This window comes from Astyanax mexicanus, chromosome 7, assembly GCF_023375975.1.
Source record: "Astyanax mexicanus isolate ESR-SI-001 chromosome 7, AstMex3_surface, whole genome shotgun sequence".
Taxonomy (NCBI): domain Eukaryota; kingdom Metazoa; phylum Chordata; class Actinopteri; order Characiformes; family Acestrorhamphidae; genus Astyanax; species Astyanax mexicanus.
In genome coordinates, this window is record NC_064414.1 from 42,755,581 (window position 1) to 42,777,543 (window position 21,963).

Genomic DNA, 21,963 nt, shown 5'->3' on the forward strand with positions numbered 1-21,963 from the left:
TGTCTCTGATGGCAGCAGACTGAAGAAGCTGTGTAGTGGGTGGGAGGGATCTCTCTCACGATGCTCTGGAGGTTCCTGCGGCAGGATGCTGTGCAGGCCCCATACCACGCGGTGATACAGCTGGTCAGGATGCTCTTGAAGGCCCCTTTCTTTTCATGTTTTCATCAAATAGCAAAAGTTATTTTTATAGTCTATTTAATACGATTAATAGATACATAAAAAAAAACTCAGTTAATGTTCTACAGGGCCAAATGGCAGAGTATTCTTTTAAAGATTTGTTTGTGTTTTACCTAATTAAAACTAAAACTAAAATCTCCTAAAATCATTGGGTTATTTTGCAAGGATTTGGTTTCCAGCAGTTTTTATCTGCTCCCCACTGAGATTTTGAGACACATCCCTGGATACAGACACTCCCTGCAGACATGCGAACTCCAAGATCTCAGTTTTAATTCCTGCAGTTACAATAAGTATACGCTTGCACAATAAACACAGGGTAAACTCTGCAAGCTCAAGCAGATTTATTTCACTATGACCTTTTGGAATTTGTTCAAAAAGCAGAATTTACTACTTTCATGGCAGCAGTTGGATCTTGTTTTTTTAGATCAAGGTTACATAATAAAAGAGAAATCATATAAATAAACAGAAACTGACTATTCTTAAGCCCTGTTTGGGTTACGCCCACATCCAGCTGAAAAATTTAAATGCAGGCCGTCCCCAAGCTAAAGTTACGCAGCAGGACAGAGGGCAAATAAGAAAATCCACTAAAGAGACACACAGAGCACACACAGGTCTACAAACATCATTTATTCATTCTTTCATTCTGCTGCTGCTGCTCATGCTGAGGGCAAAAAAAAAGAAATGTTTATACATATCACAGATTAAATGTGAATACAAATCCAGGGCACGTAATCAGAATCCTCCAAAAAAAAAACACCATTTACATATACATATGTATGTACAGCTCTGGAAAAAAATAAGACACTACATAAAAAATAAGAGTTTCATTGATTTTACCAAATTATAAACCTCTGGAATATAATCAAGAGTAAGATGGATGATCACAAGCCATCAAACCAAACTGAACTGCTTGAATTTTTGCATCAGGAGCGGCATAAAGTTATCCAAAATCAGTGTGTAAGACTGGTGGAGTAGAACATGCCAAGATGCATGAAAACTGTGATTAAAATATTGGTTTCTGAACTCTTTATGAATATGAACTTGTTTTCTTTGCATTATTTGAGATCTGAAAGCTCTGCATCCCTTTTGTTATTTCAGCCATTTCTCATTTTCTGCAAAATATTTTGCTCTAATTGACAATATCTTTATTTGGAATTTGGAAGAAATGTTGTTCGAGTTTATAGAATAAAACAACAATGTTAATTTTACTCAAACATATAAATATAAATAGCAAGTATTCATAAACTTATATTTAAATATATTTTGTAAAAGATAAATGATCGTTGCTTAATTACACTGTATCACATTTATAACTTCCATATAAGGTTTTAGTGTTCCTGTCCAACATTTCATACACAGTATACAGATAATCAAAGACAAGAAAATAAATGAGCAGGTCTGGAATCTGTTCAGACATAATGTTTTATATTATAGGACATCTGATGAAGCATGGACACTGCCATAGAGAAACATATGACCTTGTTTTTAGGTTTTGTCCATATTTCTCTTAAACCAGGTTCAAGTTTTCAAGACTAATAAAGAAATGAAAAGCAAATAAAGAATCTGTTAAAGTATGACTTTAATATTAGCTAATCTTTTGGTTTTGCAATGCATATCTAACAAATCCAGCCAAACATTCACTATTAAAAAACAAGAGAAAAAAAAATGTCTTCAATCTTATAGGCTGAACCTGTCCAATTATAACCATCCTCAAGATTGTAACATGTATTGATAATAGTTGTGTTTAACTACTTATTAATAATGATTTTAAAACATTTATTACCTATTTAATAATCAATAAATGCATTTTATAAACCATTTATAAATTCTCTATCTATCTATCTATCTATCTATCTATCTATCTATCTATCTATCTATCTATCTATCTATCTATCTATCTAGAGAGAGAGAGAGAGAGAGAGAGAGAGAGAGAGAGAGAGAGAGAGAGAGAGATGGTTTATAAGTATGATGCAAAATCTGTTCAAGTGGTTTTGGATTTGAAAACAATTTTAACACCCTGAGAAAAGTGTTTTTTTTGGTTTACTTCTGTTTTTCTGTTGCCAAAAGCCTGGTTATGATGATAATGATGATGATTTAGCACTGAGGTGCCTAATAGAATAAAGTTAATTTACCTTGCTAAAATGGGAATAAACAAACAAACAAACAATACATATAACAAAAAAATATCCATAACTCAAATGTGGTACTGCAATGATACATTTGAGGCTTATTTTATAACATGAGATATTGGCACTGATGTACTGATCTTCAAAACTTGGCCTGGAGTCTTGTGCCTTTACCTACCTATACCTACAGTACATCAGTACACCATAACTCACCAACCTCTAAACTCACTAATTTAATATAAGAATAAACAAAAGAATAATGATAGCCACGGAAAACAGTGCATATTTAGGATAAGCATTCTCAGTAACTGTTGATAAGCTAAAGCAATACTGCCTAAAGCTGAGCTTTAAACCTGGATGCGGCGTGTTTCATGCAGTGAATTGGGGAGAATAAGAGCTTTAGAAGCCAAAGCAGCTGATTCAGCCAGAAAATAGAAGCCCTGAGCTACAATTTTAAATATCTATTCCTTTGTAAAACTGAAGGAAATGTAATATAATACACACCACAAAAAGAAAACAAACAAACAAAAAAAAAACACACACACTCAACACCATATATAAATGCACCACTGGATATATACTGAAAATGCAAAACCCTAAAAATTGTGTTAACCCCAAAACCTCTACAATCAAAATGAACAGTGCATATTGTAAGTGGCCAGAGGAGCAATCAAACAAACAGTTCTGACCTGAGTGAAAAACTGCAAGATTAAAAACAGCATTGTACATAACCGCTGTAAAAGAATAACAAAGTAAAGAAAAAGAAAATGAGATAAAAAATTCCACATTTTATCATAAAATTCTATTTTATTTTATCAACACAATGTAGTATTTTCTTACAAAACAGCTTTTGAAAAAGCTTTATTTGTATATGGCTTTGCATTGGCTATTGGATATTCCAGTGTAAATGTTTTTGATTTATATGAATTTATAAGTATTACAGCCATCCCTGGTCTACCCTTACATTCATAAAAAAGAAACTTCAGTGCACTGCAATGCAAAGGCTTTATATTTTAAGGTATTTAACTCCTGACTTCACCCACTGTAAACTGTTAAGGGTGGCCTAAAGGACCCTGAGGATTGTCAAAAACATATCAGAAATACAAATCTATAAACATGTTTGTAAGTTGAAACTGCATATATAAAAGCATTATTCTAAAATGGATATTACCCTGTGTTATGAGCAGGAGTTCTTTGGTCCAGTGCTTACGGTCACTGAGGTCAGGGCCTATTCATAAATCAATGGCATACAAATGCAGCACTTTGCCACCCTGCCCTGTTTCTTTGGATTACGTCCACTGTCAAGCAGGCTGTCCTGGTAGGTTGCACACTCAGCGATGACATCCTCCACACGAGTGATGTAGAGCCAGGTCACAAAAACCCCGAAAAACTAGAAAAGGAAAAGGTGAGGAAGATTGTTACTCCATATTCTCCTCTATAAATCTACTGATTCATTAGACTTATTCCAATGCTATCAGAAGGAATAAATTATTATTTAGAATAAGTTAGATTTTTTTAAAGATCTTGTATGATAAATGTCATTATATACAGCTCTGGAAAAAATTAGGAGACCACTTCATTTTCTGAATCAGTTTCTCTGATTTTGCTATTTATAGGTATATGTTTGAGTAAAATGAACATTGTTGTTTTATTCTATAAACTACAGACAACATATCTCCCAAATTCCAAATAAAGACATTGTCTTTAAAGCATTTATTTGCAAAATAATTGCTGAAATAATAAAAACGATGCAGAGCTTTCAGACCTCAAATAATGCAAAAAAAAACAAAAAACAAGTTCATATTCATAAAGTTTCAAGAGTATAGAAAAATTATATTTGGTGGAATAACCCTGTTTTTTAATCAGTTTCATGCATCTTTGCATGTTCTCCTCCAACAGTCTTATGCACTGCTTTTGGATAACTTTATGCTTTACACTCCTGGTGCAAAAATTTAAGCAGTTCAGCTTGGTTTGATGGCTTGTGATCATCCATCTTCCTCTTGATTATATTCCAGAAGTTTTCAATTTGGTAAAATCAAAGAAACCCATCATTCTTAAGTGGTCTCTTATTTTTTTCCTGAGCTGTATGTTACAGTATATCATCATTTACAATTTTACACTGACCTGCTACTCAAGCCCTTTTACTGCTGAAATGTTATACTTTACAGTGACACACCACACATAAAGGGACAGGAACTAATATCCCATGCTGCATCCCATGACTTTTGCCATGTCCCATTAAAAAGGAAAAATAGAGAAGGGTGCATTGACCTGTGGGATATGTGTGCGGTGCCTCCTGCACTGAATGTGAATGTGATTTATGCTAGAGGTGCTCATCTGCTTGCACGGACTGTTCTAGCCAGAGACCACCGGTCACAATCATTACCACCCACTGTGCCTTCCGCTGTAGCCTTCTATAGAATATTTTCAGTACACACGACACTGTGGATCAAGGAACGTTAGGTCTTCTGTGCTGCGTATAAACCTGCCTAAAGCTCTTCTTAGTCCAACCTTAGGAGGACACATGAATATCTTATATTGTGTAGTCATGCTGGACCCTGCTTTTGTTTGGTGATAAAAAAAGAATTTTAATTTCAAAGATTTTATTGAAAATATATATAAATATACAGAAATATATATAAATTTATTAAGGTCCACCATCATGAACAGATTATTTGCACTATTTGTCAACACTATCAGGTTACAAAATCTTTATTTAAAAGGTTACAAGGTTAACAATTCATTGTGCATTAAACGGCTCACACCTGCCCGGCAGGAAATTGCATTAAGCTGACAAATGTTTACAGCCAGTTATTGATTATAATGATTTGGTTTTATGCGTGTTTATGTCTGTTTCCTTCATAAAAACAGTACTTATCACTATCCATCCTCTCTGTAGCCTATCCCTAAAGACTGATATTTAAAAAAAATAATAATAATGTTAGATTTTTTTTACAATACAGAAAGCTCTATTATGAAACAACATTAAGGATAATGAAAAATGAGAAGTACAATATCCATAGCGTCACTGAAGTCTATAATCTATAAAGCATTTGATAAAACACATCTGTGTGGATGTTCAGTGCTGTGCAGCTTCTCATTATGGCTACTTTTAGAATGGAAATGATACACAACACACAGCTGCATGACAGAAAAGCTTTTCTGAAGCGCTGATTTCATGGAAGGCTTTTATCATTTGATCTCTCTGACAGATTCAAAGCAATACTACTCACTCTGTTTGCTTTTTGCCTTGTAGTACCGCCTCCTTTCCCTCCATTTCCTAAATGCTCAGGAGTGTCCCTTTTATTTTTCAGCCTTTTTCATTTAAGCTGATCTAGGGGCGGAGTTTCAAAACCACAGGTTGTTATTCCTCTTACGTTCCGACACGATTTCATTCCTGCTTTTGCTAAACCAGGGTGTCCTTAATGAGTTTGTACTTTCAGAAACGGACAGCTACTGACTGTTAAGTAGAGATGGCGTGATCTGTGTTTTAAAACTGAATACTGATTGGTTCATTGTGGATCCTAATCAGAGGCTGGGTGCCACATTCACCTTTCTAGGCAAACTTGGCAATGCATCATAGGGGTAACAGGGGTTCTGTAATGTTGTGTGCAGCGTCTTTAACATGAAATGCCCTTTATTTTTGGATCCAACAACATTTAACACGCTGTCGAACTCTGAGAGCATCAAATGGACCATTTAAACGGGAGGCTTTTATCATGACATGTTCATAGAACATAAATTGCAGTAAATTGTAAGTGTTTTTGATATGACAGTGCTGATGGGTTGATGGGTTTACAAGGCAAACAATATCATCTGGTATAGACTACTGTTGTGACTGCAATATAGATTATCGCTGCCACACAAAAAACACTGCAAATCTAAAATTCAGAGAATTTACAGAATACAGAAATGAATCATATTGGCCCATTCATCATTAAACTTTGAGTCAGTATAAGAAACAACTCCCCGGATCAAATAGCCAAAAACTCAAAAACATGCATATCGTCGCTGTCCTGTAAAAAACACTTATCTCAATTTTTGTCAATTTTTAGTTTACTAAATAATTGGAACAGACAAACTATCCCTTACACTGTGCCAAGATTTCTTGATGAACAGACCAATCGAAACTCTTCAAAATGACCTGAAAAGAACTCGTTTTACATTGACTTCCATTGAAAGCTCACAAGGTTTTTACTCTCTCCTGTAAAGTTGCTGTTTTGGAGATAAGTATTATTAATTGGACTGCGACGAGATACAAGGTTTTTGTCCTACAGCAAAAAATATACACTAATTGTCAAAGAAATTATTGCAAAAATTGTTGCACCAAGAAAGAAGTGTCAGATTCTAACACTATTTTTAATCAGGGATAGGACTAGTTATGTGGCTAGCCATGGAATAGTATCTGTGTCTTCAAGGCAAGCTCTCGAGACCACAGCAGCTGTAGGTGGACAAAACCTCCTGCTGGAAAATTGCTCCATAGTGTGCATTCATTAAAGGTAGGACCACTAGTTACAGGACGTATTTAACATAGCATTAGGCTGTCAAAGTGTAATGATGATATGCTGCCACTATGAGTCCCTCCACAAGACTCTAGCATGACTACTTAACAAGTTTCATTCCTTTCAGTTTGATTCCTTTTGGTTGAAACAATTTTTCTGATAATATTCAGTTCTATGGAAGTCTACGTAAAAAGAGTTTATTTCAGGTAATTTTACAGCATTTTACTGGTCCATTTATCATGAAATCTGCTAAAATTTGAAAAGCAGAAAAAATTTATAAATAGTAACAATATATAATCAAATGATAAGAATATAAAAAAGCCTCACAAATATACTGCTTTACTACTAACACAGACTTACATATTCCTTCTCAGATTAAAGTAAACTTCTCATTTTTTGTTAAATCTCTTTGTCCTGAAATAAAAGATCTCTCCTTCAAAGCAGAATAAGCTACACTGACGGCACATCCTAAATGAAACCATGTCTCCAGTCAGATAACCTCAAGGTCAGATACAGTACTGCTGTGCTGACAGAGCTTAAACAATACAGTCATGTGGCAGATACAGCTCGCTTTTGTTTGCAGACAGGAACTGCAGATTTGCTGACACACATCTGCAGAAGTGACCACAGGGCTGCAAGTACTGGCCAAGTTCACTAACACTGTTTCATTTAAGTAATATAAATTAATACTGACTTTATATAAGTGTGTGGCTTATTTAGGGTCAAGAACACATAAAATATTTAAAAAATACGATGTATGGTGTAAATGCATTAAATACATTGACATGCCAAATGTTATGGGACAGGCATATGTAAATTGATCCTGTTAAAGTATAACCTCTAAGGCCATTGTGTCACGTGTGTACTGCATATACATAGAAGACAATAACACAAGCAGTGGGAGGGGGGTTATTATCGTGTCTGGTGATTTTTGGGTTTAATTTTTCAGACAGGCAGACAAGAGACTTTATATCTATATCTACTCTGATGGGCGTGGTGGTCAGGAAATGAGGTTTGTTTAGGTTCTTCAGATAAATTTCTGTCTTGCTGCTATCTTGGCAATACAGGTGCGCCACTGACTGAATATAACCTAGACAGACATCAACAGTCAGACGTCCATTGCTATCTTGGCAGTGAATTGTCAACAGGCGCATCCCCAACGCAGGTAGCCCTCCCCCTACTTTTTACACAGACATGGACACACAGCAGTGTATGTCAGTTGGCAGCTATGCAAACTTTAATATCAACAATAAAGTGAAAGAAACTAGCGTGAACGAGCAGATCAGTGTCCTCGGCTAAGAAGTGTTGGACATATCCAGGTAGCTGTACCCCTGAAACACCAATGCGTCAAAGTCAGAGCACATCTGGTTCTCAAAGCTGATTGTTTTTTTGCATGCTATACCCAAAACACACCCATAATTAATAATAATAAGAGAATAAGTACATGCTTTTTGCGCATTTAGAGCCATGCAAGGCATACTTTTCCCATCGTCACAATAGCAATAACCACATCTGCAGTTGACGGCTCACCTAACAAATGCTAAAATAGGGCCCTCTGACTTTATGGGACATGATATTACTTCTTGTCCCATAACATATGGAATGACGTGAGTTAAATTAAGGCTCAAAGTACTATAGATTATACTTTTAGGGCCTTACAATTTGTTTTAAGACCTCATAAGACCTTTTCCAGATACACAGGAACACTGTCACTGGTGAAAGCTGTGGACACTCTACTTTCATAACAGTGAAGTAATTAATCAAAGAAACCGAGCAGAGCATCGATCTACTGGAGCTTCAACACTGCCTGATTACACCCATAGACACAAATACACCAAATAAGAAACACAACAGGAACACTATTTCTCTTGCAATTACAAATCTGGGTTATATTGTTATGCGTAAATTATTACAAATAATTCATGCCAATCATTTGAGAATAGTTTCTACATAAATATTCACAGCTATTCACACCCGGCTATGCTGCACTGCATTCAACTGCATAATAAAGTGATTATGCACTGAATAACAACTTTATTCACAAAGAGGTACCAACAACAAGAGAACTGCAAACATGGACAACAAATGGGGTATTTAAACTGAACCAAGGCTTTGCAGTAGTTTCAGGGGACTATGGAGATGTGGAGATGTGACACATTTGGGACACCAGCACCTGATTATTTGGTTATCTTTCACAGCACTTCTCTTCAGGGTCTAGGCAAGCTCCATGTGTGTGGGTGTGTGAGAGAGAGCTTTAGGCTAAAGTAATTCTTTAGAAAGGGTGTCCACAATCATTTAGACTTATAGAAACAGTTTTGCATACTGGAGTAAGTTCAGCCTTGAACTACACGGCATACTGAATGATGATTTCCCATTTAGGGCCATACATTGTTTAAATTACTTATAATCAGTTTTAAAACTTAATTTGAAATGTTATAAACATATTGTATAGGAGCCCTGCCTTAGCCTTCTTCTAACAGAGTTTATCCTACTGTCTCTACTGCTAAGGGAAATCTTTTTTATCTCATTATTAAGGATGTTGAATAATTATTACCCCACCTTCTCTCCAGCTAATCCCAAACATCTATTACATATTACAGACATATGGTAAAATCGACAGGCTTCAATAAACATCTATTATAGGAATTATTTCGAGCAGTACTGTTCCACTGATTACTCATAGTTCTTGATTACTGTTTAGAATGAAGTTTAAAGTCTTACCTGAGGAAGTATGATGCCTAAAAGCAGCCCAGCCATGATTTTGTAGTTATCCATGAACCAGATGAAGACGGCATCAGTGCAACCGCGAACATTGATTGTGTTTACGAGTTCGAGTCTCTGAACGGGATTGGAAAAGCACAGAAACAAACATTCAGTACTCTAATGGTCAGATGACTGTTTAAGCAACTATTTACTTTTTTATCATGCAGGTCTTATACTAATGCTAAACAGTGTTTTCTATTCAATAATTGAAATAAGGGTAGGACAATATGACCACAATTCATTTTGCAAGAAGGTTAGTTAATAACAGATGCTGATGCTAAATAATGTATCCTGAGAAATGATGTGTAAGGGTTTAAATATGAAATCATCTTCATTATATATATATATATATATATATATATATATATATATATATATATATATATATATATATATAATATATATATTAGAGACCGACCGATATGGGTTTTTCTAAGGCCGATGCCGATACCGATCATTAGTGGTCAGAGTCAGCCGATGGCCGATGTGACCTGCCGATTTTTAGGGCCGATATGCTATCGTATTATATTTATTTGGCATGCTTAAAATCATACTAGTAAGAGGAGGCACAACAGTTGTAAACTTCACACAATTTATTGAAAATAAGGTTAGCATTTTATAGTGACTTTAATGTTACTATATCACTATATGTTAATAAAAAAATATTAATTTTATTTAGATTGTATTATCCATAACATTTTATTTTATTCATTATATAACATGTTCTATATACACTATATATTCATGTTTATAGTAGAAATATTATGTTGGCTATTATATAAAATTTACTGTAGGGGCCTACTAATTAACAAATGTATGACTTGTTGCAGTCTGTTAGTCTATTAATTATTCATTTTAATATGTTTAACAGAGTGCAAGAAGACTTCCATAATGTGACAACTTTAGATAGTTACTCCAAAACGGCAAAGCTCATTTCTTCTTCAACTCCATGCAGTTGAAAACGAATGGACATGGGAGGACAATGTTATAAAATGTTCACATTAGGGCTGCAGCTATTATTTTACAAAAATGGGTGACGTTTAAATTAAGAATAAAATTATAAATAATGCAAAAACAGACAGGTGCTGTAATTTAAATATAGCTTTATCTGTTTTTTTTTCTTCTTCAAATGAGCTCCTTAGCCAGAGAAACGCGTCTCATCAGCTGTACTGGAGGTTCGGTGCGTGAGCGGAAAATGAGTTGAGAAAGCTGAAGAGCGCGGACTTTATAGGTTCAGGATAAAATGAGCTTTTATCAGAAAAGTCTGGAGGGGGTTCTAAAGTAGAACCCGACAAAACAGAAAATTCTGCTCATCGTTTCATTTAATATCTAACAGCGCAAACCGCTTTAAACGGGTGAGTTTTACAGCAGAACAGCAGGAGGCGGCATGATTTAATGTCTGTTTGTAGTGAAGGAAAAAGAGATGTTTTATTTTAACTCCATTATTTTAGAAACTATTTGTTTTATTAATTCGTTTACAATAAAGCTTATTTATATACAGTGTTGGGAGTAACGGCGTTAAAACTAACGGCGTTACTAACGCCGTTACTTTTTTTCAGTAACGAGTAATCTAACTAATTACTATGACTGTAACTATAACGCCGTTACCATTTCCGACACCCCGTTACTGCACGTTACTTTAGCAGCTCTATGAACTTTTTTTTTTTATTTCGCTTTGCCCTGGTTAACCCCTCCTCTGTCCGGTGAACTTGAGCTTCTGGCCGCTGTGCCTGTAGGTTTACGTGGTTTGGCGTGGTGAAGTGAGGCACAATTGTGACGATTTGCGTGCTCTAATCAATTCAGTGATTGCCGTGGACAACCCAAGTTCCGAATTAAGGACGTTAAGCTCTTTTTAGCTGCTCCGGTTTTTGTGGTGCTGCTGCTTTCTATTTTAGAGCTTAGATTCTCTGCCCGAATCCCACCTGACCTGAGGACCGACCCGAAATCAGGCTCCTATTTTTATTTTATATAAAGCTCTGGTGTGATAATTACAACGTTGCTAAGTAACCAATTATTATTGTTCACTAAAGCGAACGAAATAGCGAAAATTGAAAGTGAAAAACATTTGTGTTAACTGAATCTAATAAAAACGGTAATTAAAAGGAAAAACATAACTATCTCGAACTGTATTTTGTGTTTATAAAACTAACTAAAACGAACTGAAATTACTGATAGAATACCCTCATTTTTGTGTTTAATTTATTTATAAGCGCTGTTGTACAGCGGAGTTGTACAGCGGGAGTTGTTGTGCCGAGCGCGCGGCACTCGTGGTCCGTTAGACGCGTTTTTCCGCTTTTTTCAGTATTACAAGTTTTAGTAATTTTCTTTGGTTGTGTGGAGAATTTCGTTTTATTTTTTTGAAATTCGTTAGATTATATTTTTGTCAACATTTTGGGTTTATTTTCGTTTGTTATTTTTTGTTATTTTTCTGAAATTTTCGTTTCTGAAGAAGAGACGTCAGTTATTTTATACTAGAGCTTATAGATAGGGCTTGCCTTGCATAGTCAGGGCGCATTCCAAATGCACTCCTGCCATCAACGCTAAGCATAGTTTCGTTTGGAGAGAAATGCTACAACATGCAGTTGAAATTCTATTCTTTTTCAGTAAATGAAGCAACATCACAGATTACTAATCATGAGAGAAAATATAGACTTTGGGACACTGGATTGTAAAAATGGATGCCTTACCCGTTGAAAGTCTTGCTCACTCTTGAAACCTTGCTCTGCGTTCCAAGTAGCTGCCCGCAGATGTGCCGGATTAAAATCGGCGCGGCCAAATAAGAAAATCGGCCGATGCCGATTGATAAAAAAATAACAAAAATCGGCCGATTAAATCGGCTGGCCGATCGATCGGTCGGCCTCTAATATATATATATATAGCTTTGGAAATTGATGCAAAAAGAGACATTAGACACGTTACAGATGAAGTTACAGGACCTTCAAAAGACTCTTAGAAATTGGAGAAAACTAGTAATGAAAGAGGTCTGGCTGACCCACATGGCAACACTGCATTTAGCTCAGCTTAACACTGGAGTCTCAGTTTCAGCAGTTTAGGGATTAGTGAATTAGAGGTCTGACATGTGAAAAGCAGTAATAAAGTTATTTATAAAATAACAAAATCAAAAAGCAGCATGTCTGGTTGTTATAACACTGCTATTGGACAATTAAAAAATAGAGGCGTTTTAAAAGTATTTACCGGTAGTTTTTATTGTGATTAAACAATTGCCCAGGCCTAATTAAGATATTTTTAAAAAAACTGTAAGCCATACTTACAGTCTTTGTTTTATTTTATGCCTGGTTTAAATCTCTGAAATGAACGAGTACAACAAAACTGTAAAAAAAAAAAAATAAATTGTACACACAGCAATGTACACACATTTGTCAGAAAGCAATTACTAGGAAATAACAAAATGATTTTATAAGCCTGATATTTTCAGTAATTCCATATTGGTGCACCATTTCTCAGACTGCGTCCCTCAGTGCATATATAACCTCCCACTTCGTAACAGCTGCCAGCACTTGATAAGTATGTTTGTATCAGTGCCAGCTTTTCTAAGCCACTTAAAATGCTACATATGTGAACTCAAAAAAAAAAAAAAAGTTTTTTTTTTTTTTTTACCAGGCTGCCTCTTGCTGGCACTACAACCACAGATAGCCTTACTTGAATTTAGCACATGATTTAGATCAGAGTACATCCTGGCGTGGCTGTGGTGCTCTTCACAAATATTTCTGATTGGGCAATTTCTCAAAGTTCAAAGTTCAAATAAACAAGGAATGATCAATCAGACACAGAGAGAGAGAGTGTCTGTGCAGACAGTTAAATCAAGAAAAAGGTAAGGAAGGAAGAAGGAGGCTCTCTGTTAGAGGCTTATTTTGAGGCTCATTCCAGCAAACTCACCTCTTTCTCAAGCGCTTTGTATCCGCAGAGTGTATTCACAACCTCATTTGGCTGAAAGACAGTTGAGGAAAATCATTAGTGTCAATACAGTAGCCACAAACAAGCGGTGGGTGTGTGGTAGTGCAATGCAGAATGTTAACCTAACAATGGCATATGTTTCAGTTGTCATGCACGGTACTAATAGTGGAAGCTCTGTTTTTTAGTGTGCAGATCTCTTTGATGCACTCTCATACCAGACAAAGATGGTCTCTCGCGTCTAGAGTGGTAATGTTTCACCAGTTCCCAACACCTAATCTGTTGCAACTAATGTACTAATTGAAGGCCCTCCTCAAATGATCTTTGATATGTCACGATGTATCCACATGTGCTTTTTATAGAGATACAGTGTCAAAAGTATGCATACCCCTTAATTTTGTCCATATTTCGTCACATTACAACCACAAACATAAATATATTTCATTGGAAATTAATGTGAAAAACCAACAAAAGCAAAAGTATTCAGCCCCCTTTCCTCTGAGTGCAACCAATTGCATTTAGAAATTGTCTGATGACTGCTAATGAATAAAAATAGTTCACCTGTGAAGTCCAAAGAACATACCAGGCAGGTCAGGAATTAGGTTGTGGAGAAGTTTAAAGGAAGCTTAGGCTATGAAAAAGATTACCCAAGCTTTGAACATCTCACAAAGCACTGTTCAATCCATTATCCGGAAACTGAAAGAGAATGGCACAACTGTAAACCTACCAAGACAAGGCCGTCCACCTAAACTTACAGGCAGAACAAGGAGAGCACTGATCAGATATGCAGCCAAGAGGCCCATGATGACTCTGGATGAAATGCAGAGATCCACAGCTCAGGTGAGGGAAATCTGTCCACAGAACAACTATTAGTTGTGCACTGCACAAATGTGGTCTTTATGGAAGAGTGGCAAAAAGAAAGCCATTGCTAAAAGAAAACCACAAAAAGTCCCGTTTGCAGTTTGCCACAAGCCATGTTAGGGACACAGTTAACATGTGGAACAAGGTGCTTTGGTCAGATGAGACCAATTTTTTTTAAATATATTTTCATGAGCATGATAGCTCTGTATGCTGCAGTAGTAAATAATAAATACAGACAGCAACACATCATGAACAAGAAAGAAAACATCCCAAGAAAGAGATTAAATCCCTAACTACATACTGCTCCATTTGAACTACCTAAAACAAATGCTTTAAAGCAGCACTAGGTAGCACTAGGTAGGATTTCCTTGATTTTTGTAAAATTACAGCTTGAAACTCACTGCAGTGCTGCAATGGGTGTAATAGGAGGAATATCGGTCCTCTCGTGTCTGTGCCGGGCTCCTCTGAGCTCAAACCAGATTCTGTAAGTTTTCCCGAGGCGGCCACGACCAACGCTTGCGAGAACTGCAGCCTGCTTTCCGACCTTTAGTTCTAACAGTTCTACAAGGACTACTGGTTCATTCTTTACAAACTAACACACAGACACTCTGGCAGAAGCTGGAAAGAGACCGAATATGTCTGTGAAAGCCAGAAAACGAGAAAGAGAAACGAATCCACCTGAAACATTTATTACACTCTACAACTGTAGGGGGAGCCCACGAGCACAAAATCCCAATCCTACCTAGTGGAGCTTTAAAAACTAAGCACTTCCTTACTAAAAATCTTGACCATATAATAAAACTACCAGCCTCAATTCTACCAAATTCTTAAATCAATGGGGCCACATAATTCCCTGTATATTGAGGGTAAGTGGGAAGCTGAACTACAGACTGAGATCTTAATAGAAAACTGGAAAGATATTTGTTCTGTCATATGTCATTTAACAGCTTGCTCTAATAACTGAAGAGAATTCAAATGGAAGCTAATTGCTAGATATTTAACAACACCACATATTAATTAAGGACTGACTCATCTTCATCTATCGTAATTGCTGGAGGGAATGTGACTCAAAAGAAACAGACTCAAACTTTTTTTTATATATTTTGGTCTTGTGTAAAACTGAAGAAGTATTGGGAAGATAGATATGATGCACTTCAGTCTGTTTTTGATGATCCTGTTCCTAAAGAGTCTTTGGTATCACTGTTGGGAGCTGTCCCCGAAATTTCTGACAACAGGAGACAGATCTCCTTCAGGGTTTATTTGCAGCAGCATTTAAGGGTAGAGACTGTGAACTGCTTCATAACCACTGCCACAACATATGGACCTTGGATACAGCACCTATGGGTGATAAATAATATGGAAGAAATAACATCTTATGGAACAAATAACAACTTTTTTAGCATGTGGGTGTGTATCACACTACTGATTAACATGCTGGCTATTCTAGCAAGCTAAATAGTGAACTATCCATTGCTATCTTACATGTTTCATTTCATTTTCCCCCAAAACTGTCCCTGTCCCTCTCTACCAATAATTTACATTTAGTCTGACCAGAGGAAGAGGGCCTGTGGGTCTTTTCCTTCCCACTGCAGCTTACTGGGATTTTTAGGTTTTGTTTGATTCTCTATCAGGCTACTTTATTTCTGTAAAACTACTTTGCTGCTTTGCAACATCAGTTATAAAAAGTGCTACATGAAAATTATGACTTAAACATTTGATTGGATTTAGTGTAAAGGCAGAATTAGAGCAGGAAAACCCGACAACTTTCAGAGCGATGTTTCTCCAGAACCAGGATAAAGGACCAGTCTAATGATTTTTATTCTGCCAAGCTAGATTAACCTTCCAAACATTATTATAATTAACTTTTATTCCACATTATTAGAATTCTACGTGAAGCAATTACCCCTACATTTTATAATTAGAGTCGAGTGTCGGAGTCTCATAGGACATATCAAGCATTTAATAGACAGGTGTTAATCATACATTGCAGGTGTTACAAATGTAAAATGAGGACTGGTGTTTATAATGAAGCATTTTTTTTTGCATTCTCGATAACAAGCAGATCAGAAGATCACAAGAAAAGACATGCTGGTTAAACCTCCTGCATATCTCCAAACGTGGATTACAGAGCTCACCCTCTGCCTTCATATCAGCACAGTTTGAAAGAAGCTGGAATTCCTGCAGTTCAGTGATAAAAGGAAACTTCCAGGAGCAGCTGGAGACACGCTTCTTTTGTTCCTCAATTTCTGGAGAGACTCAGGGAGTCCACAATTCCAAGATCGCAACGCAAATCTTCTAATAAAAGAACCTGTTTCCCACTGAGCCAGGTGGCACACGTGTGCATTCATTTAAATAATGATGCATGGTTTATGTAATCTGTGTAAATACAGTTGCACTGATTTCACACCTGCTGACAAGTACGCCGCATATGTTCTGTAAGTAAAGCATGCACAACACAGTGGCATGCAAAGGTTTGGGCAAGCCTGTTTCTGTGAATAGCTAAGTGGAACAAAGTTAAAGATGAATCAAGATTGCTTTTTCATTTTCACTGTGTACAATTTCAAAATAACAAAAGAGGAAAACAATGCCAGCAGCAAATGTTTGGGCACCCTGCATGGCCTGTACTTAGCAGCAGCCCTTTGACAAGTATCACAGTTTGTAAACTCATTTTGTAGGATGCTAAGTGCCTATCAATTCTTGTTTGGGAATTTTCCACTCATTCCACTTTGCAAATGTCTTCTAGTTCCGTTTTTTTTTTTCTTCAATATTCAATGAGTGATACTAAGGTTAGAATGTTGGAAGATAACCACAATCATCACAAATTGTTCATATAGAATGAAGCCGCATAATCCCAGCGACCACATTTCCACATCTCCACAGCTCAATGCTGGTGGGGGATTCGATTTGTCTTTCTAGGAGTCCTACAGACAGTTTCCTTAGAAGATTGCTTTGGTCTTCCAGATATGATCTTAACCCCCACTGTTCCTGTTAATATGCATTTCTTAATTACATTATAAGTTGAATATAGTCTTAAAAATTTATATTGCTTTTTGAGCAGCAACAATTCTTTCTAGGCATCTGCTTAGAGGAGCCCATGGCCACTGATTGGGAGAAAGTTTGTGAAGTCATTGTATTTATAAAGCTTTAAAATCACCCCTTGCCTTTTTCTAATAATTATTATGAACAATACATAGCCCTATTGAGCTAATATAAGGTATGAGACCTTAATTAAAGTTATAGGAGATCTGAAATATCTTGTGTGACCAAATATTTACACAGTTCTCCTTTTCTTTAGTTTGCTAAGGTTGTCTTTTTATCCTTAACTTTTGGAGTTTAGAGATTCTGACCGCGGATGCATAAATCTTGGTGTCCAAGCCACTGTATATCAAACATGTTATAGTAATAATGTCATGAAAAATAAATTTCAACTGTCAGTTACTCTCCAGTAATAATAATTGTGCCGTGTTCAACACATCTCTTCACTAATCATATGTAATTTGATAGCAAATATTTTTGCATTTACACTGGAAATCTCATCTGAATCAAACAACATGGAACAGTATCCTTCCTCCTGCATCTCTGGCCAGCTGTCCGCTGTTTCCACAGATGTTCCACAGCTTGTCACATCCAATAATCCAGGCATCTGTTCCCTTGGCTCCATACTATCTACACTATTGAAGAGGACCGCTCAGGACCTTTTTTATTTGATCACTTTTATCGTAAAGAGACCATGTCATTGGGAAATGTACCATCTGCATGCAAGACCAGCAGAAATGTCCGCAGACACAGCTAACTAGAGACCAGTATGTCTCATCTTTCACCTCATTTACAGAGCTGGAAAAAATAAAGAGTTTCTTTGATTCGATTAAATTGAAAACCTCTGGAATATAATCAAGCTGAACTGCATAAAGTTATCCAAAATCAGTGTGTACAACTGATGGAGGAGGACATGCCAAGATGCATTAAAACTGTGATTAAAAACCAGGCTTATTCCAGCAAATATTGATATGAGCCTGATTTCTTTGCATTATTTAAAGTCTGAAAGCTCTGCATTTTTTTGTTATTTTATCCATTTCTCAATTTCTGCAAATAAATGCTCTAAATGACAATATTTTCATTTGGAATTTGAAAAGAATGTTGTCTGTAGTTTATAGAATAAAACAATAGTTATCATTTTACTGAAACATATACCTATAAATAGCAAAATCAGAGAAACTGATTCAGAAACTGAAGTGATCTCTTAATTTTTTTCCAGATCTGTATATACTTTGTCCAGAATTCACTCTATAATAATAATTCCAGTCCCGACCACCCTGCTTTCAAACCTGTGCATTTTACAGGAACTACACTCATAACAGTTACTGAGAAGCTCATTAATATAACATCATCAGCCAGGCTCTCATCATTCATTATTATAACATCAGCTAGACCTCTCTCCAACCTATAATATAGTGGACCACAAGGATTTTCCATCTTTGCCTTTGAACATGTGTATAAATATTTTAGTAACAGACTTTAAACATCCACTAATGGTTCCTAATTTAAATATTCTTCTTAGTGTTGAAAAAATTGAATAAACCAAATAAAGTATTTTTACAACCTGTAAAATAGGCAAAACAATACAAAATTACATTAAATAATGAGATACTTAATAAGCCAACCACACAAATAAAGAAAGTCAGTTCTAATCAATTGATGTTTAATTTTTAAATAGCAAAGTCACTTTCAAACACCAATACAGCCTTTTAAATGTCCACAGTCAATCCATCTATTTATTACTATATGTTCCAGTTAGTTTGACTGACACTCCAATATAACAAAAATAAAACAATGATTTGTATTGTTCTGTTGCTTAAATTTAGTCTTCTGATGCTAGTTCTGAAATGTATTTAAAAGATTTCTAAAGATGTCTTCTAATAAACAATCATTTGACCTCATATGCAAGATTGTGAGCTTATCTGAAACCGAGGCAAGCTTAACTCTCCATTCTTAATAAATGGATACAGAAGATTAACCCATTTTCAGTATTTAGTTTTTTTTGGAAAGATATATATTTCTAAATAAAAAAGCACTTTAACCAGGTTAGTCAAAGCATTGGATAAGAACATAATATTTTTTTTAACCCCCCCAGTGCTATTTGAATCGATGTCCTGTGCTCTAAAGTGTCACAAGGTAGATTTTGGTGAAACCCAGAATAGCTAACAGAGTCAGTGAACTGCTTTTAGACTGATGTAGGTTCAGTGACCTGTGGCGAGCTTTTCCCCCTTTGAAAAACTGATGAGACACTGCATCAAAAATGTATACAGGTAGAGAGAGATAAAAAAAAAGAAGTTTATATGATGGGGGCCAAATACATTTGTTGTAGATTTGTTGTAGATTTAGATTGTGAAAACATGTGCTCCTAAGAGTCTTTCAAGACAAGAGTATTTTAACTCTTGTTTGGGTGATTGTTTAAATGAAAAAATAGGAAACACTTTACAATAAGGGTACATTAATTACCAGTATTTACGACAGATAAAAGGATTTACAACATTCTTAAGCTGTAAAATTCAATAATGTTTAATAATGTCTTAGCTAGTGTCAGTTAATAACGAATTGACACATTATTTAACCATTTAACAAAGTTTATTGCTGTCGTAAGTACTGTAAATGAATGTACTCTTATTGTAAAGTGTTCCCAAACACTATCATATTTATAAAATCTGATTTATGGAATCAGAATAAATCTTTTTAAGCAATCAGAACAGTGGGATCTAAGGACAGAGTACAACACTATCCCCAATAGAGTGGGCAGGGCTTACACACAAAGCTAAATAAAGCACTGTCTGACACCAGTCTTTACAGGTAAACTAATAATTTAAAATAGATTATGTGTTTTTGAAAATCAATACAGTATTGCAAAGCAAAATACTGTGATAATTCAAAACATATCTACATATCAGATCATTTAAAATGATTTAATGTATTATGCAAAACACCAAGATTTCGCTTTTATTTCTCTTTGTTATCAAAGACTAAAAAAAGCATAACACTGCCTGTATTCATCAGAAACAGCATTCTACCCAGCCTGCCCAGGACCTGATGAGGTAGTGTTTACACAGCAGGAGACGCACCATGAAGTCATCTGACGGCGGCTCTATAGCTGATCAAATATGCATGTCTTGTTGACATCAGATTCAAGTGGACAGCATTAAATCAAGAGCTGGTTTTATAGTACTCTTCAGACTTACAGCCCTACATTTGTATGCAATGTTTGGGCATCTCTAGCCAAGTGAAAATAAGCGAGCAAATCCCCAGAGAACACAGTTATGCACAATTTAACACACATTTACTGTTTATTTACTGAATATAACACACAGGAAAAATACTAAAACAAAAATTCTGCAAATAAACATAAACTGTGCTTTAATGTGCACAAAAGTGTCCAATAGAGGATTTCTTTACTAGCTATCACTAAACAAAAAAAGTATTGAAAAATATGCATATGTCCGTTTTCCAAAAATGTAATTAAGAGAAAACAACGACCATAATATAGCATTTGAAGTCTGTCAAATCATATTTGGACCTTACATTAGCAACATAATAGCAGCTGAGATGGTTCATTTATTAAGCCTTATTAATAACTGGCATGCATTTAGTATAAAAGCAGAAGCTAAAGAATGGAAACTGCAATTGCAAGTAAACATATGGGATGAACCATTGAAATGCAAACCAAAAGAAAGTCAAGAGATAAAAAATACATGCCAGACATATATGGTAGAAAAGGTAATGTCTTAATAATTAATCAAAACCCTTCACACAATTTTCACTACTCCCCCAAATGTAGCTGATGAGTCAAGACATGTCTTAGTAGATAACATACATTTGTGGAAGAGGAAAATAGTAATATATATATATTATTATTTTTTTCTTTTTTTCTCAAAGGGAACCCTTTATTCATTTTCAGGCTCTTTAAATAAATAAATAATTAATTAAATAAATAAATCAACCTACAAGGCTGGTCTCACAACTCAGTGTGGAGAAAACCCAGCTAATCTAAGGTAATCATCCACTTTATACATTAGTTCACCTTTAAGCAAAGCTGCAAACATGCTGTGCCATTAGCTGAGGGAGAACCTTTTATACACATATTAGCAATTAGCTTGTGTTAACTTGAGGACGTGTGTGAATGCAATCAAATCTAATTCAAGAGCTATTTCCTGAGTGAGGCATTTTCACTTCGTCCATTAACTCAAAGCTAAAAGCGGCCAAAAGAAACAATGCCTGCCTCTCTAAAGCGGTGCCAAATAAGGACGGCCCTCTCTGGTACACAGGGCTGTACATGAATCACGATTTGATTCATGATTTAATTAAGTCGATTCAGTACAAAAAAAAAAAAGAAATGTTTCTATAGCATGGAATGATATTTTAAAATAGTTCCTGGATAAACTGTGTGACTGAACAAACACTGTTAGAATAGCAGTAAAAGTAGTAGTAGTAATAGTAGTAGTATGAGTAGTAATGGTAGTAGTTCGAATAGAAATAGTAGTAAAAGTAGTGGTAGTGATTATAGTAGTACGAGCAGTAGCAATAGTAGTAGTATGAGTACTAATAGTAGTAAAAAGAGTATTAGTAATAGTTGT

At 35.6% G+C, this 21,963-nt stretch overlaps 1 protein-coding gene across 1 annotated transcript in view; it reads right to left on the reverse strand.

The window, feature by feature from the left end:
* Positions 1–1,408: 1,408 nt before the first annotated feature.
* tspan15 (tetraspanin 15) overlaps positions 1,409–21,963 on the reverse strand; it is a 47,206-nt gene continuing 26,651 nt past the window's right edge. Inside the window, exons 6-8 of the mRNA XM_007240835.4 lie at positions 13,466–13,516; positions 9,527–9,643; positions 1,409–3,693 (exon numbers count right to left, since the gene is read on the reverse strand). Of these exons, the coding sequence (XP_007240897.2) occupies positions 3,532–3,693; positions 9,527–9,643; positions 13,466–13,516 (330 nt within the window). The 3' untranslated portion in view covers positions 1,409–3,531. The remainder of the gene's footprint in view (positions 3,694–9,526; positions 9,644–13,465; positions 13,517–21,963) is intronic.